This window comes from Sander vitreus, chromosome 16 (assembly GCF_031162955.1).
Source record: "Sander vitreus isolate 19-12246 chromosome 16, sanVit1, whole genome shotgun sequence".
NCBI lineage: Eukaryota > Metazoa > Chordata > Actinopteri > Perciformes > Percidae > Sander > Sander vitreus.
In genome coordinates, this window is record NC_135870.1 from 4,223,711 (window position 1) to 4,245,992 (window position 22,282).

Consider the following 22,282-nt stretch of genomic DNA (forward strand, 5'->3'; position numbering starts at 1 on the left):
ATAAACGTATCAGGTTCAAACTCATTTCAGCTAGCTGGCATAGATGGAGGGAGACACGGAACACGTGGGAGAAAATGAAGAAACGTACGTGCTGGTAAACCAAACGCTGTTGACATCAACAGATACAGAAAATAGATATCCACAGAAGATTACTGGAACAATTCATTTAATCAAATGCAACAAAATCCATGACTTTTCCAAAAGTCTTCGTTCTGTGCAAAAATAAATTCTACAGTACAGCTGAAGCTGAAGTGGGTCTCCCCCAAACTTCCAGTCTTCTAAGTACAAACTTCTTTCTTCATGTTTCCACAGACAGCGTAACTTCGCTGAGCTGCAGCAGAGGGATAGCATCCAAATAAGGGAATTTAGTTGTTAAAGGGCATATAAAAGTATCTCTCTCTCTCCATGTTTCCTCTCTATCTCTACACCAGTGTCTCTCAAATGGGGGTACGTGTCCCCCTAGGGGTACTTTACAGGACTGCAGGGGGTACGTGAGATATTTAACAACATGTTTAATAGTTACAAGGCTGTTGTCCAGAACATTGTTCCTCTTTATGGAGACTTTTTTTTCTTCCTACCAGTATGTGACATTTGTGTCGCCTTCTTTGGACCTATTCTATCCCTCCTTCCTTCTACTTTCCTTTTTTGAAGTTATGTCACTGTTTTAGAATATTGTGATACTATTATCGACTTATTCTTGCCTTACTTCCTTCCTTCTTTCTACCATCTTTTTACAAGGTTTTGTCTTTTTTACAGATTGTGTCTCCTTTTCTCATCAGCATTTAAATGTTTTTTCAGTTACAAGGCTGTTGTTTAGTAAATCTGTCGCTGACAGCGCTGTATTGTTCCTCTTTATAGAGACCTTTTTTTCTACCAAAATGATTAGTGCTGGTCAGGGGGAACTTGGCTTAAAGAAACAACTCAAAAGGGGTACATTATTGAAAAAAGTTTGAGAACCCCTGCTCTACATTGTCAACAATCAGATTAAGCTTAATCTTCAAGTTTTCTGTTTGCACAGATTTGCAGGGAGATCTCTCACATTGGAATATCGTCGAGAAGGAGTCTCTACACAGCCGGCGTGAGAAGAAGGAACAATATCGGCAACACACTCACCTGTCCTCTGAAGGTCTCATCACGTTGGGCAACGTCTGAGAGGAGTGTTACAAGACCAAAGGTGAAGTTCTCTGCGACAGGAAGGATCTCTGCAGGACAGGAAGTTTATTTGAATTGGTTTTTTTTACTTGCACAATGAAAATCAAGAAAACAGAACACACAACAAGAAAAATACTGTGCAGGTGAGATTAGGATTTCCCCTAGGGGCTTATAGAAGGAATCTCACCTAAGGAAGAGGAAAAAAATAATATTATGAGCAATTACAAAAGACAGTACAGACAGTACAAGTCAGCATGGACACAACAAAGGCATAAAATAAATCACAAAAATATAGATAAAATGAGGATGTGTGGACATATGTGTGCATGTGTTAGTACAGGGAATATAAAAAAAAAAAAAAAAACTGCACCCTAAATTGTATTCATGAATAAATTGTATGAATTTTGGGTGTTTTATTAAATTTTTTAGCATTTGAAAAAAAAAATTGTTGAAATGTTTCTAAACAGTATCTCAACTGAACGTTGACATAATACCAGTCTGTGATTATCTTTCCTTTAACATTAGTCTAAATAATTCATCATTTCTGCTTTTTTTTTAACTCAAGTATTAGGTATAATTTCCTATAAATTAGGTTTATTGAACATGAATTCCAAAAATAAGGGTAAAACTAGTAATAAGTTGGTGTTTGTGTGGCTGTGTGTGTGTGTGTGTGTGTGTGTGTGTGTGTGTGTGTGTAAATACATGGTTGTGAAAAGAAGCGTTAAACGTCAAAAAAAGCGGCAAAAACACTGGAAAAAACGCCAAAAGTGACGAAAGAAAACGTCAGGAAAAGTGTTGATTTGACCGGGAGGACGACAAGTGCATGGTTGAATGGTCGACTACACAAGGGTTAATATTGTTTCAAAATCACAGGTGTATAGTTACCCCTTCCTTTGCGTTCGGAGCTTTCTTCAATCCACTGGACTTTAGGAAGCCCTTTAAGCAACCCAAGCAGGTAGGGGACAATAGTATCTTTATGCTGCAACAGAAGTATTCCACAGCATGTTATACAGTATATATATATAGAGTTACCACTGTTACATCACCGTTAGCTCCACAAATGTATCATGGAGTGAAGAGGTAAGTAAGTACTATGTTTTACCTGCAGGTTTGACTCAACCAGAAAGATGCCGAGTGCAATGACAGCGTCTCTCCTCCTCTCATCCAGCTGGAAGACTCCTCTGAAGTCCACGGGACACATGCATAGCAGCTTCTGGACCTGTGGGAGGACAACACACACACACACACACATGGGTCAGAGCTACTGCTAACTCGATTAAGATGAGCTGTAAGCATAAATGATTTGGATTAGGTATCGATGATACTGTTTCTTAAGACCGATACCAATACCGATTATTAGATTAGATTATTAGATATATATTTGTTCTTTGGTTTGTGTAGGGATGCACCAAATCCAGATTTTTGGGGTTCGGCCGAATACCGAATCCACTGGTTAAGATTCTGCCGAATCCGAATCCTCCTCCCATCCTCAGTCCATGGTCTGGTTAACACAAGCTTTTAGCTGTGACTGTCCTTCCTTTGCCGTACCTGAAGTTGCTGCATTCTGGCTGCTGTCTGTAGATTCCTTCATCACAGCTCGTATTCTTCCAGATGTTTCATACCAGATGTTGTAACAGCGGTGATGTTGTGTATTGTTTAGGGTCCTCGCCACCACCAGACTAATCAGCATTGCAGATTGAACGTGTAGCTGGACTTGAACGGCCTTCTTCTGACTGAAAGTACTGCCAAACAACACTTTTTCTGCTCACCAGTTCCATTTTCACTTTCTCACAGCCTGCTGCATTGAACGCTCCACCTACGTAAACACCTTCCCGTAGTCAACGGCGGCGTCATTACGTTGACTAGCGTAGCGCGCGTAGTGCAAGCGCAGGGTTCGGTTCGGTGGAAAAAATGTCTACGGTTCGGCAGAAACCGAACCCCGTCAAAAAACCCAATATTCAGCCGAATCCAAAGCCGAATCCTGGATTTGGTGCATCCCTGGTTTTGTGCAAAGCGGAGAATGTTGTGTGTGGCCATTGGACCGAAGCTGTTGAATTAATTACTGTTGTATTGGTGTCATGTAATTCCGTGTGGGATGGGCCACTTAGTGGCATGACACGTAAATAAAAATATCAATCAATCAATCAATTAATTGTTAGTGAAACAGATAAGCGATATTTGGAACCGATATGCATTTACAGTGAAAATAAAAATCTTTACAAACTCCAACACAAAACCTTGTTTAAAATGCTTTAAGCAATTGTTTAATAAATTGGAAACTTTCAACATAATACCCAGTAACACAGAGTCAGATAGTGGTGTGTGTGTGTGTGTGTGTGTGTGTGTGTGTGTGTGTGGAGTGAAACTGGAGCAGAGGGACAGACACAGAGCTGTAGCCGAGCCAACGTATTACACTTTTTAATTAATTAACTTTATTAGTTATCAGGCAAATAAAACGCCGATACAGATTATCTGCAAACTGCCCCAAAAAAAACGGTCTACCCCTAATTTGGATACAATCTTATAAAAGTAGGCCTACAGAATTGTCGTACCCACAAGGCTTAAGAAGACACATCGCTCATGTCTGCTTCTATTAGCGAGAATGATTTTGTTGGCCTAAATGGAATCGAGCCAAACGTGCCTCTGGCATTAATTAGCCTCATGCTGAAGGGCCAGACTTAAGCTCTGAGAGACATTAATATTAATGAAATGATTACACAGAGAGACTAGGGCTGCTCGATTATGGAAAGAATCCTAATCACAATTATTTTGGTCAATATTGAAGTCACGATTATTTAACACAATTACTCATTGACGTTTGGAAAGATGGTGCATTTACTGAACTTAAAAAAGGAGTAAAACAGTTAAACAAAAACACCTCGAATTGTGAAATTTCCTTTAACATTTTTCCCAGCAGTTTTCAAATTCCCCTTCTGAACACAAGACAAAATCAGAGTTTACTTGCAAAATAATCGTTTTTCTCAACGACGTTGTTTTTGTGATCGTTATGAAACGAAATCGCGATCACAACTCGATTAACTGCACAGCCCTAACAGAGAGTGAGATCACTAGTCCCTGTGTTTTAATCCATACTCAACACAGAGAATATTTTAAGATGATAATGTTGAAGGATAAGAGCGGCCATGAAGGGGAATTTAAGGGAGATCTAACACTGGATTTCAAAAGCTAAAGATCATGTCAACTCTCATGTTTTTCAGTGCCAAAACTGCAACACAATGGGCATACAACTAAAATACCTTCTTTTTTTTTCGCAAACTAAACCTGCTGTGCTAAGACAACACCTAAACCTCTTATTGATCCAGTGGAAACAGTGCTTATAAGACACAAATCATTCTAATGAAAACAGTGTTTCCTCCGTGTAGATTGTGTAGTGGCGGCCCGCCATGGCAAAATTTCTGCCGCCACGGTATCAGAAATGGGGCAGGCGCACAATGTTGAGCTGCCGCTCACATTGCAATTTAACAACAAGTAGAACTATTCAGAGGTTATTGGGCCCGTCCAGTTTAACTCCACATACTGTTGTGTTGATGGAGTTTATTGTCAAAACGTTCGCTTTCTTCCGAGTCGACTATTAAACGAGTATCAATATTTGCATTATATAAATTGCATAATTGCAATCCATATCTGCAGCAATAAAATTGAAGTGAGATGAACAAACAGAAAAAAAATGTATCCTGCCAAAGTTTTCCTTTGGGGGACATCATTTGAAGTTGGAAAACGGGTAATAAATTGCATTATCTTGCAGAATATCGCAATACGTTTAAAATCGTGATAATATTGTATCGTGGGGCCTGCGTTCCCCACACCCCACTACATAGGTCAAAGAGACGGTTGATGCTTGTAGCTATACTTGTGAAGTGTGCTTATGCAGACCTGCATAACAAGCACATTTTAAAACTCCTTACATAGACATAAAAAAAAGCAGAAACAGTCACACCTGCCCATAACACAGAGAATAACACACTCACTGCATTATTGCTACCACAGCTCTTTCATCATAAGATATACTTCCTGTTTAGGACAAAAACATTTCCCCATTTAAATCTCTGTGGGTGTGTTTTCTAAATCACTTTAAACTCTGTCTGCTCGTTTGAAGTATTTCAGAAACGTGTCTAGTGGCACGCCCTAATCCCTGACCACAAATCCTAACCTCCTGAGTGAGTGAAACCGCGTTATTTCAACCCCCTCGATGCCATTAAACACTGAAATCATTCTGAAAGACCTTCATCTAACATATTTTGCAAGATTAGGGCTGGGTAATGAACTTCCAACTTTTTAGGCACCGACTGAATTGTCTCCATAGTATCGAGTATCAAAAAAATCTCTCGTCATTTAATACCACATTTAATAAATACCTAAGGAGTAAATCTCATCAGCGTCAGTGAGCCAATAAGCACGCAGCATGCTTCTACCATTTGCATGCCAATCCATCCAATAGACCTTTTTCACGGCAGACATGATGACGTGTCACAGTAGGAAAAGCACAGGTGTATTCAGAACCATTAATGATGGCTGCGTTCCACTTAGGAGAGGCCCTGGTGTTGTACTTTTCCTTCTATGACAAGTCAAAATGTCTGCTGTGAAAAAGGTCCATTAGCACGCAGCATGCTTCTACCAAGATCCAATAATGCTGGTGATTGGCTGTTGTAGGGAATTATGTAAAAATAAGGCCCTAAGGCAATCAAATCTGACTCCAATTTATTAATTCCCGTGCCTTCTTTCATCGGACTTAAGTTTACCAGAACACAAGACTCAATCTGAGACGAAGAGTTCAGCATTTAAGTTATAGACACGTGTGGGTACACCAAAAAGACACACACACACACACACACACACAAAAACAGCTCCTAACATACACTTCACATTCCTGAACTATAATGTAATCAAAGCTTAAGCTAACCATTTTTGTGTGTCCGGGTCTATACATTGTACAGGGAGTTCAAATGTGTCTTCCCTGGAGTTGTAACCATGTCTCATGACTACGCACCACACACAAACTTTTATACTGAGAATAACGCATCCAGATCATAGAAATATTTCTACGCTGTCTAACGTTACACATCGTTTGTTATGCACAGAGACGGGACTCACTCATGTGTGTGTGTGTGTTGTTGTTGTATTTTGAGGCTTGACGACATTGTGTATCACATAGGCAGAAAGGAGCCGGGGGAAAAAAAACTGTAACTGTACTGTAATGTTTAATGTTGTAACATCTTTTTGTTACAATGGATTTTATTGAATTGGTATCAAAAAAAAGTATCGTTCAGGAACCGGTATTGTGTCACAGTATCGGTATCGGTTCTGGTATCGAACATTTTTTTAACAATACCCAGCCCATTGCAAGATGAATCATTAGCCTACATCTAATTTAACGGGACTTAAAGTTGGTTGCCGCCCTTTCGTGATCCCTTAGACTGCCTGTCACGACCTAGTAGATTAACCTGTTCCTTGTACAGTAAATGGCAGTACAGTGCACACAGTACACTAGAGATGACAGCTTTATTTTTAATACTTCTAGACTTGAATAATAGCTGGTCTCTGGTTTTCTGTATGTCAGCCAGTTTGTGGTAATGCACCATGAGAGCACGATATAAACTAAATTAAAAGGTGTTAGAAGTAGATTTTGACACAGGGCTAGGAGCCAGTAGATATTGTACATTAGTGGTGAAATTCCCAGACCAATTGAAAGTAATAACATTAGCATAAAGCAACTGACACACAGTGAAGCTGGGGCTTGTGTAGCCCTGCGGCAACTGCTTATTTTGCCTGGTTGGAACTGTTCTCATTTAATATTGATTGTTCCTGTTGGACACATCAACAACCTCACTATGTCACTCGAATATGATGCAATTAATTTATTATAGATAACATTGATCCACCCCACATAGATAGGCAATACATGTTATTGCTTTCAAAACACTACAACTGAATTAAGTGGCTCTTGTATGAGGAATATCGGACACTGGACTCAAAGACAGACAGTATGTTGTAGGTTTGTGGACTCACACCAATGTTATTTACCCCCAGCATTAAATCATTTCTTGTACAACCGGTATAAACGACAGCCAAACGAAGATTCATTATTAAATAATTCATTCCAAAAGTAACGTTAACATCGTTCACATTTGGGACATTTGAACTGCCCTTCCCTTTTTTCCTTTAAAGAGAAGATTAGCCACTGGTTCCAAACAGCTAACGACAGTCACCTTTGGAGTCAGTTACAAACGCTAACGTTACCGTGTCGCCATTAAATCTTAAAATTACAACGTAATTCATACATTGGCAAAGTGAAAAAACGTGTTTACTGTGTTTTTAAATACATAACGCAAATCACACCGGTAGAGAAGCGAAGTTAGGGGACGGGCCTTTAATGTCAAAGACTCTTTTGACAGGTATTAGCTTGTTTCTGTCGTTAGCTATCGCCACGTAACGTTATAGCGTTACCTTTTCTATCGGCGCCTGCCGGTGAGCTGCCAACGACCGTGCCAAAGACAAGACGGTGTTGAAGTAAAATCCTCTGCTTCCCCCTCCATTCAGAGACATGTTTAAAAATGCCTTAATACAGTCACACAAAAACAAACATCTTCTTTCATTCGTCCCGAGGAGGAAGTATGCATTGACAACTACGGCAAGCGCAAGTTGGTTAAAAAGCGCGAAGCAAGGTCACAGCAAACATGTTAAGAAGGGAAGGGGTCTAGGCCTCCTTGTCACGCTAGATGGCTGTTTCACTTAAAATTGGTCTAAATAAAATACACTCTGCAGGGAAGCAAGTCCAAGTTTTATGAGGTATGGGGTCCATTTTTTTACGTTATTTTGATAACTTGAAGGATATAAAAGACTGGGATGACCAATCTTAGAAAATAGGTTACACCTCTGGTTTAGTACGGTGTTCTCTATCTGTGACAGGATAATGACTTTAGGTGTAGCTCTTTTTTTTCCTTTTCTTTTTGGATAAGGTGTACTGTATAATGTTTGTCTTTTGTTTAATGGTTTAAAATAATTGTTTCCTTATTTGTAACCACAAGAGGATGTTAGGGAGCGTTGGTTGTGGGTTGGGTGGAGATCTGTTTTTGTTGTGTAACGTAGAAATAACCAGTGGTGGAATGTGACTAATTATATTTACTTAAAGTGACAATCCTTAAGCTTTCAGTCCTGGTTGATTTAAAATTCCAATTTGAGTGATAACAATGTACTTATGAATCTGGTGTTATTTCTAATGTCTGGAGTCTTGTTGTTGATACATTTTTTCTTTTTCTTTTGAGGCACCAAATGTCTATTTTCTTTTTAGGACCAACATATAGAACAACATATAGAGAGTATATGGATACATACAATGGGCTAGCGTGCAGTTTGGTGTCCCAAATTCCACTATGGCCACGCCAAGACCCGCCCTACGAAGCAGCTTGATTGGTTGGGGTTAGGCATTTGACCTCGAGTGGTTAAGGTTAGGATAGGGTTAGGGTTACGTTTCGGGGAATTTGGGACACTAAACTGCACGTATACCCATAACATATAGAGAGTATATGGATACATACAATGATCAACCAAGCAGAAATGAATAGTTATACATGAGCTTCAAGTTTTTAAGAATTGTGTGCATAGTTACATTTCGTGTGTGTGTGTGTGTATATAAATATAATGGAGAAAAACTGTACTACAAGATTTTTTTCTAGGATATGTCACGCTAGACAACCAGTTCAAATACTGCAAATAAATAAATATTGCAATACTTTCATCAGTGGGCCATAGGCCCCATTAGATTTGTGTTACTGCCTTCAGCAATAGTGACTTGTGCTTTACTTATGTTACTTTACACTTCTACTCCACTACATTTCAAAGGCAAATATTGTACTTTTCATTCCACTAAACATGTATTTTTAACTTTACTTTGCAGATTCACATTATTTATACAAATTCTAATTAACAAAAAATGATGATGTATTATTATTGGTTAAGCCTCCTGGCAGTGTACATTAAAGTGATATTAACTAGGGTTGGGCATCGTTTGGACTTTTAAAACGATTCCGATTCCTAAACCGATTCTTGAAAAACTGAAAAATGACTCTTTTATAGAGTTTTTATTTTTTTTGGTGAGCCCAGAGGGAAAATATGGCATTTTAAAAGTAGCCTACATATACGGTAGCTAGCTAACGGTAGACTACAGAGAGAGTGTGATATTTTTACGTCCGTTTTCGGAGCGACCGAGGGAAAATATTTCAGTCGACACATTAAGTGGAACCGAAATAAGGAACCAAATTTTGCGTTCTAATCTGGTCCGATTCCTACCGGTTGCGTAGGAACCGGTTCCATAGTGGAACCGGGTTTTGGTACCCATCCCTAATATTAACACATTAATGCATATGCAATAATTATAATATCATCTATGGTTCTAAAATAGGCCATCCTGCATAAGGACTACTTTAGGTATATTTTAGTGCGGATACTTCTGTACTTTTACTTATGCAAGACTTTTACATGTAACAGAGTATTTACACTGTGGTGTTACTATTCTGAGTACTTCTTCTGCTAAGAACAAATACTGTAATCCTTAAAGTAAGATTAAATGAGAACCAGCATGACAGTTGAAATGAAAACGACAAAATGAACAATCTGGTCCAATGTTTATTTGTGAGCAGCCATGTTAGAACTACTTAGACTAAAGGCACAACACTTGGTTTTAACTACTGGAGTTTCTTGTTTTTTTTTTTTTTTCCTTCTTCTTGAAAAAAGATATTTAAATAGCTATGACAGAGAGTCTACATATATGCAAGCTGAAGCTGAAAAAGGATAGCTTAACATTTGTAAAACACTTAATTGCATTGCATGTAAACATGCCACACTCAAAACTCCAGCCACAAACTCCAGTCTATAACATGGCTTTATATTTATATATATCTACTATATTTATAATTAAGCAGCAGTTGGCACATTGGGTCATCAGTATGTGTGTAAAAAGTAAAAGGCAATTAATGTAGTTAAAAAATAGAAACAGAATCTGCAATAAAAGATATCCTAAAGCACTCACCCTCCCTGGAATAAGATGAAGGCACTATGAATGGCACTTCTCAAACAGGCAATTTAAAATGTAAAAGCAAACATTCATCAACAGTTATGATACATTTAAAAGATATGAACATCTCAGAAATACCGCAGAAACTGCCTGGAATTAAACATCTGGCACCACCACAGTGTGGTGTGCAACTAATTACATTATTAAATAATCCGTAGTGACTAAAGTACAAACCTTCAATCATTCTTAATCTCAATAAGATCTCAAAATGAATACCTAGGCACTTTTTATAGCATTAGTCTAGTACGTTAATGGATTTAAAACATCTCTACAACTTAAAAGTGAACCTTCTTTTCCACCTCAACTACTGTTTTGTGCATTTCTAAAGTTCTGTACAGATGCAACATAATAAAAAAAAGAAAAAGAAAATCATCTCTTTATGGATCCTACAATCTTGATTCATGTGACAATTGTGATTTAAGGCATTCAGTTCTTAATGTACCTGTCGCTTCTGCAGCATGTGGCATCTGAATATAAATTATTTCATCAGGTACTGAATGAAATATCGCTTTTGAAACGTCTTGTAGAAAAAAAATCTAAATACTTGCATATAAAGAGGACTTTCAAACGTTTTGATCTCTGGATATAATCTCTCAATTCAAGTATAATTTCTTTGTCTATAGTGTCTAAAATCACCATTTGTTGGGGTGGGTATTGGTTTCTCTTCGATTAATTACATACAGCATTAGTATAAGTAAACTTAAAGCGCTGTAGTTGTCTGTGCGGACAGTAGATCTTAATAAATGCCCTGTTCCTTTCCCTGAGCTCTTAATGAACTTACCCATTCTGGAATTTAAGATAAAAAAGTAAGTGTAAGCACTGACTCTGCAATCTGAAACTTTTTTTTAATGCAGATAATGCTTCCATGTGTAGTAGCTGTGTTATAGATAAAATCAAGAACATACCAATCCCTTTCGTTCACTCTGAAAATCACTAAGAGGTAGATATTAGAACCTAGAAACACGGGTTAAGGAGATTGGTTTAGGACGTGGCCTGGTTAATAATGTGAATGGCCTGTCCTAACACTCCCGCTTGTTGTGTAGTACCGGGACGGGTCCATTTCAGTCCGTCTTCCAAACAATGTTCAGGACCTTCACGACTTCCTCGTAGATAATGAAGACTATGGCCACGTCCATACACACCCGACCCAGCCGGGGAACAGTACCTTTGTAGAACCTGAAGGGGACAAAGGGAGATAGTGAATACTTCAGGGCACTAAATGAAGCACCTAAAAAGGTTTCAAACACTTACAAAAGGTTATATAGAAATGCATTATCACAAAAACTTGGTCGCCTTTCCACGCAAAACACCACAATATCATTACAAACTAGAATGGCACTCAGAGCGTGCAGACCTCCGCCAACGCTGCATTCACGTGCTCCTCGGATGGTCCCATTTCCCAAGTTGGGAAGTCCTTTTGCGGACATCAATGTGTTCATGAGCTTTAAGTCATAATGTGGAAACAACATGGACGCCACAAAAAAAGACGTGTTGTCTTTTATTGCTCAGAGCGTATAAACAACACGTTGATAGCTGTTTCCAGTATTTGCAAGAAAGAGCAAGGGAAACAGATCAAGTGAGCCATGAAATATTATCGGGACATCACCACACGAATGCAGCTGAAAATGCCCTATCTCGCAATATTAACGAACGTGAAAAATAATTTTTGTATCTGCCCCGTGATTTGGATGCGCTCAAACATTTAATGTGTTCTTCCTTGGCCCGTGCTACATCCTTCCACCCAAGTTTAATGAAAATCGGGCAAGTATTGTTTTCTGTAATCATGCTGACAAACAAAAACGTACGGACAAACCGAGCAGAAAACATGACCTCTAATAATAACGTTATTTTTATTATCTAAGAATCAAAAATAGTGGTAGGTGGGTGGAGTTCCATCAACAAAGCCCAAGTATTGCAGGCCTAAGAACTTCCACATCAGTGGGGTGTTGAAAAAACATGTTTATGAATTATATGACCAAGTGGAGGGACAACATAAGCGGCCCCGGGATGGTACCATGAGGTACTCCACAGCAGTGGTACTCCTAGAACTGACATCTTGTCAACAAGTTTTACCCTATAAAAAGGGACAATAAACTTTGGACTGGCTGGGTACTTTTGCAGCAAACACAAGTACATGTAAGTATTGTGTGGACTATTGTTTGAAGGTAGAGAGCGACTGATTCGGAAGTGACTGTGTCCGTCGAATAGTCCTACACTAACACCCAATAAAAGACAGACTGTCTTGAGCTGCTGATTTTTTACCTTTAGACAGGGCCAGGCTATCCGTTTCCCCCTGCTGCCATTCTTTACGCTAAGCTAAGCGTTTCCTGGCCATAACTCCATATTTATCCTACAAACATGAAGGTCATATCGATCTTCTCATCTAACTCTCGGCAAGAAAGCCAATAAGCGTATTTCCCAAAGTGATAAACTGTTCCATTAATTTAAAAAGGTGCATTCTGATTAGTAGTTATGTGCCGCCTTGTGGTAGCTGGCATGTAGACAATTATTGCTGAATTGTCAATGTGTAAAGACTGGGAATCCTTTAAAGATATGAGGTTTACTCCAACTGTCAAACTCTCCATGACTAGATCTATACTCTTTCTATTGTCATTCTTTATAATTTACATAAACTCTGTTTATGAACTTACGCTTTTGGTCCCTCATGCTTCATGATCTTCATAGCACAGTCCAATGTGCTTTTGTACTTGTGAGCTTCAAGACCCTGTTAAATAATATATGTACATGTTAGTCACTCTGCTCAGGGTTACATTATGAGATTCTAAGGAGATGACTATGTTATTCAACCAACCTGCATTCTGGTCTTAACGACATCCAGAGGAGTGTTTCCAAAAACGCTGGCAGCACCAGCAACAGCTCCAAACAGACCAGTTATGAGAGGGTTAATGGCTTTGTTGGGGTCATCGCCTTTGTGTTAAACAAAAGATATGTTTGGCTTCTCCTTTTGATTGAATGCAGTAATTATAAAGATGTGGAAGCTATTCACTCACATACCTTTGTACCAGTTCCTCAGGGAAGTCATGACATAGAAGCGGATGGCCTGGTTGGAGCCTTGTTTCAACACGGTGGCTGTTAGGCCTTGGTAGGTCCCCTTCAGTCCTGCAGACACATCAGCACTATCAAATTTTGATCAAAAGCAAAACTTTCTCACAGCCTTCCAGCTCAGGAACTAATGAGGCAGAGGAAGAATATTATCCTCTAAATAATAGATGCGATGACTCAAATGCAGAAGATGAGTCATTACCTGTATGGCACAATCATTATGTGGTGCAGTTTGAAAAGTAGGTGGCAGTAAAATGCCACAGACCCTGCACAAATGAAGAAACCATCCTTACCTTCGACTCTAATAATCTCCCTCACACCATGGAAAAATCCCTTGTACTTTGGATTTGCTGATGTCTGATCATGTATGAATTTGACCTAAAATGATAAAACAATGGTTAATACATTTCACGAACCAAAGAGTCAAAGATTCAAAACAGAAATGACTGCAGAAGCCCCTTAAATCGGAGACATGGGCTCTGCAAACAGTAACAAACAATGAGTAATGCTGCTATTTGCAAAACGTCATTAGAGATATTTTATTGGGACGAATCTTTAACCCTGGACTGGACGAGGGAAAGTTTTCTCTCAGCCATACAATGATGCAAGGTTGGTTAAAACTGTTCTTTTTACAGCGTGTCATGCTGACCCCAGTGGCCAAATAATGAATGCACACTTAATAATGTTATTTTTATTACCTTAACTGTCTCCATAGGACAGACTATGAGCACAGCCTCTGCAACTCCAGCCCCAAGGCCACAGAATAATCCTCGCGTACTGTCTAGTCTTCCTTTTTCATCACGCATCTTATTACTGAGGAACTCAAACACCCCAAATCTGTAAAAGTTACCAGAGAATCAATAAGATTAATGACTCAAAATAGTAAATAATTAGTACCACTTTCTAATAAGGCAAGGTTTATACAGGGTTTATAAGTTGTAATATGTATATACTGGATTGAAAGCCATTATTAAAGCACAACTTCTAAATTGCCAAGTTGTTAAAAAATCCCTTTAAAAGGTTGCACCATAACTTTAAAAAGAAAATGTATTCATTAACAAATTACAGAGTTGGTACAGGTTTTTAATAGAAAAATGTGAGCACTTTCAAGGTACCTAAACCAAAAGTTCAATAATGATTCAATTAAAATAATTAAATTAATTGATGACTATAATAACAATCTATAAAGCAATAGTACATTATGTATTAACCAATAATACAACAATTAGTTACAAAATGATTAGAGCGACTGCAAAGAATTACTTTTCGATGAATCTGTTAAAAAAAAAGGTACAGAGCCCATGCTGTGTGATATGGAGGTGTATATTGGAAATAAGCAGTTCATACATTCCTAAAGTGTGTGTGTGTGCGTGCACAGGCGTGTAAGGTTGGAGCGCCGCAGTACCTGACAGCTGCTTTAGGTATAGAGCCGTAAAGCAGTGAGCTTAGACCTCTGTAGAGACCCCTCACGCCATGACCGCTCACTGTCTGCTTCACACAGTCAACTGCAGGACAGACAGAGAGACAGACAGACAGACAGACAGACAGACAGAGAGAGAGAGAGAGAGAGAGAGAGAGAGAGGCTTACAAAACAATGAATTCTTGCACCAGTATCAATCAGCAGCTGCTTTGTTATGAAAATCTTGCTGTAAAAGTATAGTTGTTTAGAGTCGAGAGAACCGTGAATTTCTGGGTTCTACGTGTGTCTGAAACAAGAGTCCTTCATACTGAGTTTCCACAGACAAACACGGTCGAAGCCAAAGTTCACAAGCTCTCATCGAACAGATAACAAACGAACTAACAACGCAAACACACATCTGTTCGCTCATATCTGCGACAACACAAGTCCACACTGACTGTTACTGAAACAGGAAGGAATGGGTTATGTGTCCATATTGGTTGTTTAAGCCAAGTACCCCCTGACCAGCACTAATCATTTTTGGTAGAAAAAAAAGTCTCTATAAAGAGGAACAGTACAGCGCTGTCAGCGATAGATTTACTAAACTTGCATTCAGCCTTGTACCTGAAAAAACATGTAAATGCTGATGAGAAAAGGAGACAAAAACTGTAAAAAAGACAAAACCTTGGAAAAAGATGGCAGAAAGAAGGAAGAAAGTAAGGCAAGAATAGGTCGATAATAGTATCACAAACTTCAAAAAGAGTGACATAACTTCAAAAAAAACGAAGTAAAAAGTAGAAGGAAAGTCGAAGGAAGGAGGGATAGAATAGGTCCAAAGAAGGCGACACAAATGTCACATACTGGTAGGAAGAAAAAAAAGTCTCCATAAAGAGGAACAATGTTCTGGACAACAGCCTTGTAACTATTAAACATTTGTTGTTAAATATCTCACGTATCCCCTGCAGTCCTCCAAAGTACCCCTAGGGGGACACATACCCCCATTTGAGAGACACTGGTTTATACTGTGGAGGTATCAATAAGAAGTATTCATTTAAAGGATATCTGTATTATTGAGGTTGTAGTTTGCCATTTCAGCATAATGCAGTCTCAAGCTCAATAATAAACATATCGTTAAATTATATGATACCTAACCCTATTTAATATATATATATATATATATATATATATATATATATATATATATATATATATATATATATATATATATATATATATATATATATATTCATTCAACAGATGCTGAACATGCACTCACCAATGCCTTTGTATTTGGGAGGATTTGCCTTCTCGTCAAGCTGCAGCTGTGTTTTAACGTACTCGGTGGGAAAGGTGATGCAGATCTCTATGCCTCCTGCTATTCCACCTGAAACAAAAAAACCCCACCATTAAGTACAGAGTCATTTTAACGGGAGTTAACATTTAAAGAAACACCACACAAGTGCATTTCGGGGAGACAGAAGCATTCAGACAGCAAGTACAAACAACTGTTGATTGACTTTATCTAATCTACAAACGTACTTTACAAATGCAAATATGTGTTTCTTTGAATATTGTTCACTGGATACAAGAATCCATAATCTATTTGCAATACTGTGTTCCCATTGACGTTAAAGAAACCCTACTAAATATATGCTTTTACACTTGCATACTTGAAATACAAACTTTGGCTTAACCGGCCAAATTAAATCACACTGTCTTGCATGTAAACTACAGCAGACGTTCTCTGAGAATCTCTTTTATATTAAAGCAAAATTGGTATTGGAATTGAAATTTTCCTAACCTCATTGATATTAAATCGAATCGGAAATACAATCGAAAGGGACCATGTGAATCGGAATCGATTCGGGGAAATCATTGACGATACCGAGCCCTAATGCCCACGTTATATTTTACTTATTAATAATGATCATATATAAAACTTTATTTACACGGCACATTTCATATAAAAACATGCAATACAACGTGCTTCACAAAACAAAACAAAAATACAAATAAAACCACAAATGCAAGGATCATAAAACAGCAGAAATGATTCTTTTAAAAAAAAAGAGATAAAATAATAAAAGGAATGTAAAAATGAATAGTAAATAAATAATTGTGTAGGTGCGGTGAAATACAGTTTCGGGGTAAAAGCTTGAGAAGATAAATCTGGAATTACATGCACATCAGTAATCCTCAGAGGGAGTCTACAGAGTGTTTGTCTGCTCTACAGTATCTCATCTACAGTTTGAACCAGCTCCACCTTAAAACCCTGGTTGTCACACATCTGCCGTTCAACAGCGAACACTCAGCCGGCAGCTGATTGGCTCGTCTGATCTCAGTTTTGTTCTGCCTACAGATACTCCCCCTGGCCTGACTCCAGCTCAAGGGGGTGTGTTGCCTTCAGCGCACATCCTGTTCACCGTTAACCCCGTGGCAAAACAGACCAGCAACCCGATAGTGGTCCGATTCCTTGGGTGACAAGTTTGCATGACGTCAAGTAGCTGAGCAAGAGAAGTTTGGCAAGTTATTCTACTAACATTCCTGCTTCTACTGACACCTCAAAATGTGTATTCTGTCTATATGGTTCATACTGAATATCCATATTTATTCTGTTTTTGTATTGTATTCTTTATAATAATAATACACTGCATATATTTATATTATTCTTACTACTATTTTAATGTTACTGCTACTACATTGCACATATCTGTACATGTTGTTCATATTACATTATTATTTATTCTGCTCTTATAAAACGTAACTGCTAATACACTGCACATATTTATATTTAATTTCTATTACTCCAAACCACCTTCTGTAAACCAGCTGTACACTACTGTCTACACTGCACTGTATTTCTTGTCCTATCTATACTTGTATTAGCCTAGAAATCTAGACCACCCTAGCGGCAGCAAATGTAATTTGCAGCCAGGGTCGTCTAGCAACTCTCCGTTGGCTTGTGAGCTGGAAAAACCAAACTCTAGTCAGACCAATCACATCGTGTATAGAGTCAGTAGGCGGGGCTTATGGCTGCTGCTGCTGGGAACAGCGGTCTTCCGGAAGACTTAGAGTTCAGCTTTTCTTTGAGAAAAGAACAAAGAACCGCACTGAAGTCATTCTTAAAAAAGGAAGCTGTGTTCGGAGTTTTGCCGACTGGATACGGCAAAGTTTAATCTATCAACTAGCTTCTCTACCTTCTTCGTTGCTCTGGTTGGTTGTAGAGCTATCCTATTGCGTGCAGAGGGAATTTGAAAGACAACCGTTTATCCCGCCCCTCAGATTGAGCCCCGCCAATGGTGAGTTCCCAGACCCAACATCTGGATGTGGGGCTGGCTGGTCAGGCTATACTTTGTATATCACATTGCACTTTTCTACTCTTTTTGCACTTCTGGTTGGACGCAAACTGCATTTGGTTGTCTTTGTACTTCTACTCTGCACAATGACAACAAAGTTGAATCTAATCTAATCTAATCTACAGGCCTTGAGTAGTGAGTAACTGTTAAAAAAAAAAACATTTTTGTAGAAGCACTACAAACTGAAGGCTTGAAAAGTAGAGCTGCAAAGATTAATCGATTAGTTGTCAACTATTACATTAATTGCTAACTATTTTGATAGTCGATTAAGCGCTTTGAGTCGTCTTTTATGAAATTAAAAGTAAAAATTCTAGTTTATTTAACTCCTCTGAGTTGTGGACAAAACTAGACATTTGAGTATGTTATCGTGGGCTTTGATGGCCATTTTTCACCAAACAACTAATCCATTAATCAAGAAAATAATCAACAGATTAATTGCTAGATTAAAAGCTTTACTGCGAACAGTAGAGGATGTTTAACATTTATACAAGCTTGATTTCATCCTCACAGATTTAAAAAAAAAAGGGCCCTTTGTCGGTGCTTTTAACATGCAGTCTTTCTACCAAAATGTCATGCAGAGAAATACAACACACCAACTGTGCTCGTGCAATCACAAGACCACTGTTTTTTTTGTACCAAAACATCAAGTGCATCTTGGCTGCACACCCAGGCATTCCTTTGGTTAGAGACTGGCTGTAGCCGAACCTACAAATTAAGCTTGCATCAAAAACAACAGTCCACATCATCATCATCTGCAAACAAGCCTCCACACAGTACCTGCATTATGTCCACGTATTCAAGCTGGAAAAAGGTGTAGAACCAGTTTATCGAGCCCAATGTGTACTAGAATACAACACACTTCCACACCAGTCAATGCTTATTAAATACTTCCTTTTACTTGCAACACTTGCACAAAAGTAGTCTGTAGTTCTTCAGACAAAACTTTTTTTTAAAACATTCGAGATAGAAAATACATAATACCTGTTATTTAATTAAGGCTAGAATAGTGTATGATAATTACTAGATAAGGTTTGTTGTGAAAGACAATTTTCAAGGAATACTTCAACATTTAGGGACATATTTACTTTTTCCACCTCGGAACTTTTCATGTTTATACATTAAAGGTCCCATATCATTCTCATTTTCAGGTGTATACTTATATTTTGTGTTTCTACTATGCATGTTTACATGCTTTAATGTTCAAAAAACACTTTGTTTTTCCTCATACTGTCTGTCTGAATATGCCTGTATTCGCCCTGTGTCTGAAACGCTCCGTTTTAGCGCCTGTCTCTTTAAGCCCCCATCCCGAAAAAGCCCAGTCTGCTCTGATTGGTCAGCGTTTCTGGGTCTTTTGCATCTCTGCTCTCCTTGTTTCTGCACCGTCAGTGCTGCCGGGGAATGACTGTAACGGCACTGTAGCGGCATTTTCTACCTATATATAGTATAGTTGTGACATCACAACCGTACGGAAGTCCTGACGGCTCGTTTAAAGACACAGTTTCTGAATACGGGCTGTGTGCATTTCTCTGTGGATCTCTGTAGACAGTATTGATACACCTCAACCTGCTTTATAATCAAACAAGACATGGAAATCTCATGTTTTACAATATGGGACCTTTAAATATGAAGCTACAGCCATGAGTTGAATAGTTTAGCTTAGCATAAAGACTGAAAACAGCTACCTTGGCTCTGCCTAAAATGTAACAAATTAAGCTATGAGCACCTCTAAAGCTCACTAACAAACACGATACATCTCGTTGTTTAAAACTTGAAGTGTAAAAAATACAAATGGTGGTTTTAGTTGCAGTGACTTCCTGGGACAGAGCACAGCCACATCCGAGCAGTCGAGATGTGGCGTTGAGCCAGTGTTCATTCAGGGCAGAGCAGGACACGTCACTTTCCCCTCCGACACGAAAAAAAAGCCGCCATGTCAGTTACTGCAGTCTTTATGCTAAGCTAGGGTTAACCCTCCCTCGACAGATCCAAGAGTGATGTCGATTTTCTCATCCAACTCTATGCTTCTTTCCCAAAATGTCAACTATTCCTTTATATTTGTTGTTTATGCAAATGATAATCATGTGCATGGGAAAACAAAGGTAACATACAAGAGGCAATTAAGATGAATCCAGAGTTTGCCCATGGTATAATAAAGATGCTGTTTCAATAGGGATTAGTGGGGTTTTAAAGCCTTGGCATGTGACGTAATTATTCTCTTGTGACTCGCTAATAGATGCTTAGTCATCCTTGAATTTGGGCTGACATGTTTACCGTGCATCAGGACTATAATATACTCTTCTTTACACCAGTTTTGATGCACCTCAGACCATGACGGATAATCATCTTGACCTTTTATGCCTCTTTGCAAAAAGCTCCTGAACTGAGCTTGTGTGACAGGCATGTTGTAACCCAGGTGAATGTGTGCAGAGGCTGACAGAGCAAAGTGCATTGTCATCGTGGCTCATGTAACTGAACATGGAGACCCAGAGGCCTCTGAGCACACACTAAAAGGACACTATGGGTCAATAGAAAACAGCAACCATACTGCTGATGGTAATGTACAAAAAAAAATGAGAACAAACTAAACTTTTCTTCTGAACTTTTATGGTTCAGCCATTATCAGCAGCACCATATTCATCCGTCAAGTCTTTCTTCCATCCTGTGATGTTGCAATATTTCCCAATAATGATTGCCCTGTAGTACACTGAAGTTTGGACATCTATCACTGATTGACTAATAAGACAGTCAGACAATCAGAGTTCATGCCGGTCAGGCTCCTTTGAAAATGATTTATAGTAAAAGTTTAAAGGTCCCCAGAACACATCACACTATTCAACATTCAGTCCTCAAGACAAGAAATAAGTTATGCTGCTGTGTGCAAAAGGCTGAGATATGAAGAAATTGAGTTTATCCATGAGTCTGGTAGTGCTACATAATTCCCATTTACTTTTTGTTGTTTTTAAGCCCACTTTCTCCTGCTTGCAATACCCAATATGTATCTTTCCTACGCACTTAAGATACGTGTATTTGTAGTAAACAGTATTGCAGCCAGGGCCTCTGATCACATATGCACACACATGTGCTAAAACTTGTAAACAACTCATGTGTGCAGGAGCGCCTTGTAAAAAAAAAACTTTCTTACCTGCCAAGATTGCCTTCCCCGGGTGCGTGAGTTTGGCTTTCCCCGCCGCTGGAGCTGCAGCAGCCAAGCACTGGGGTCTGTAAAACGGACTCACAAATCTAGGTTGTCCAGACATGACTGCGATACCACCGGCCTAACTTTTTTATTTTAATGTGTCAAATACGGACGTGCTCGGTCGCTTCAAACCCAGTCGGCAGCCTTCCAAGCCCTTGTGCAGTCTGGGTGCTTTGCGCAGCAGGAATCCCGAAGCAAACATTGACCATTGGACTTTTGGTGTAGATCTAGAGTTGATAATGTCTGTGTACTTTTCACAGTGAAGTTCCCTCCGTGGCGCTCAGAGGTTGATAGCGTCGAGTCAGTGTACATTCAGGGCGGGGCAGTACACGACACTTTCCCCACTTTCCCCCTCGTCACGGAGAAAAACGCCATGTTTGTCACAAACATTTAAGGAGGACCGGAGAGATTCTCTGCTGTAAAAAGCGCTGAAACAATCTCCAGTTTGTCCGACTCTGGCCCGCGAATTTGCCTTTCCTAGGATGGCGAAGGCATGTCCCGCCCAACTCTGCCTTACTCTGCCTCTGATTGGCTTACCCTGTTATTGTTTTTTTTAATTTATAATTAATTCTTTATTGCACAGAAGTTCATATACAAAGGTACAAACAGAATAGAATAGAACAGACATTACAAGACAGGAACAAAAGACAATACCATAAAATAAATAATAAGACATTTACATTTAATAAAGCCAGAGTTTGTGTCAAATCATTTAATAACTTAAAGGTCTTAATAGCTTTTTTGTTTTTAATATTAAATTAAACGGTGCTATATTGCTGAAATTCATTAATAAAGTGCAGGAAACTTGGCTTAATTACTGACCATTTTTCTTATGGATATGGAATTTTCCAAAAAATAATAAATAGTTGTATGATATACATCATGCTATTTTCAATCTTATCTTGACTAAAATATATTTCATACATCTATTTTTTCACTATATATATATATATATATATATATATATATATATATATATATATATATATATATATATATATATATTCTGTGTTCATTTGGAGACTTTA

At 38.6% G+C, this 22,282-nt stretch overlaps 2 protein-coding genes across 4 annotated transcripts in view; both read right to left on the minus strand.

Annotated features, from left to right (window-relative positions):
* Nucleotides 1-7,791, minus strand: part of pi4kaa (phosphatidylinositol 4-kinase, catalytic, alpha a) — a 49,562-nt gene extending 41,771 nt beyond the window's left edge. For all 3 annotated transcript variants that reach the window (XR_013503187.1, XM_078270946.1, XM_078270945.1), the window contains exons 1-4: nt 7,618-7,791; nt 2,255-2,371; nt 2,038-2,131; nt 1,114-1,202 (exon numbers count right to left, since the gene is read on the minus strand). Coding sequence is in view for 2 of the 3 variants with exons in the window: in XM_078270946.1 (XP_078127072.1) it covers nt 1,114-1,202; nt 2,038-2,131; nt 2,255-2,371; nt 7,618-7,716 (399 nt within the window). In the remaining variant the exon portion in view is untranslated. The remainder of the gene's footprint in view (nt 1-1,113; nt 1,203-2,037; nt 2,132-2,254; nt 2,372-7,617) is intronic.
* A 1,991-nt stretch (nt 7,792-9,782) lies between these two features.
* slc25a1b (slc25a1 solute carrier family 25 member 1b) lies at nt 9,783-21,579 on the minus strand. The gene is made up of 9 exons (XM_078270947.1): nt 21,201-21,579; nt 15,982-16,089; nt 14,712-14,811; nt 14,005-14,143; nt 13,600-13,684; nt 13,259-13,363; nt 13,056-13,171; nt 12,895-12,968; nt 9,783-11,419 (listed from the first exon to the last, which is right to left on the minus strand). The coding sequence occupies exons 1-9, from the start codon at nt 21,313-21,315 to the stop codon at nt 11,305-11,307; spliced, it is 957 nt and encodes a 318-aa protein (XP_078127073.1). The 5' UTR covers nt 21,316-21,579; the 3' UTR covers nt 9,783-11,304.
* Nucleotides 21,580-22,282: the final 703 nt, after the last annotated feature.

What these genes read in the sequence shown, in the direction of transcription:
- slc25a1b (XM_078270947.1), bottom strand. Translation starts at nt 21,315, where the DNA reads ATGTCTGGACAACCTAGATTTGTGAGTCCGTTTTACAGACCCCAGTGC. An exon ending in GTCCTATGGAGACAGTTAAG is followed by an intron (nt 13,685 to 14,004) that starts GTAATAAAAATA and finishes TTATCATTTTAG; the next exon opens with GTCAAATTCATACATGATCA. An exon ending in GGAGATTATTAGAGTCGAAG is followed by an intron (nt 13,364 to 13,599) that starts GTAAGGATGGTT and finishes ATGTGTCTGCAG; the next exon opens with GACTGAAGGGGACCTACCAA.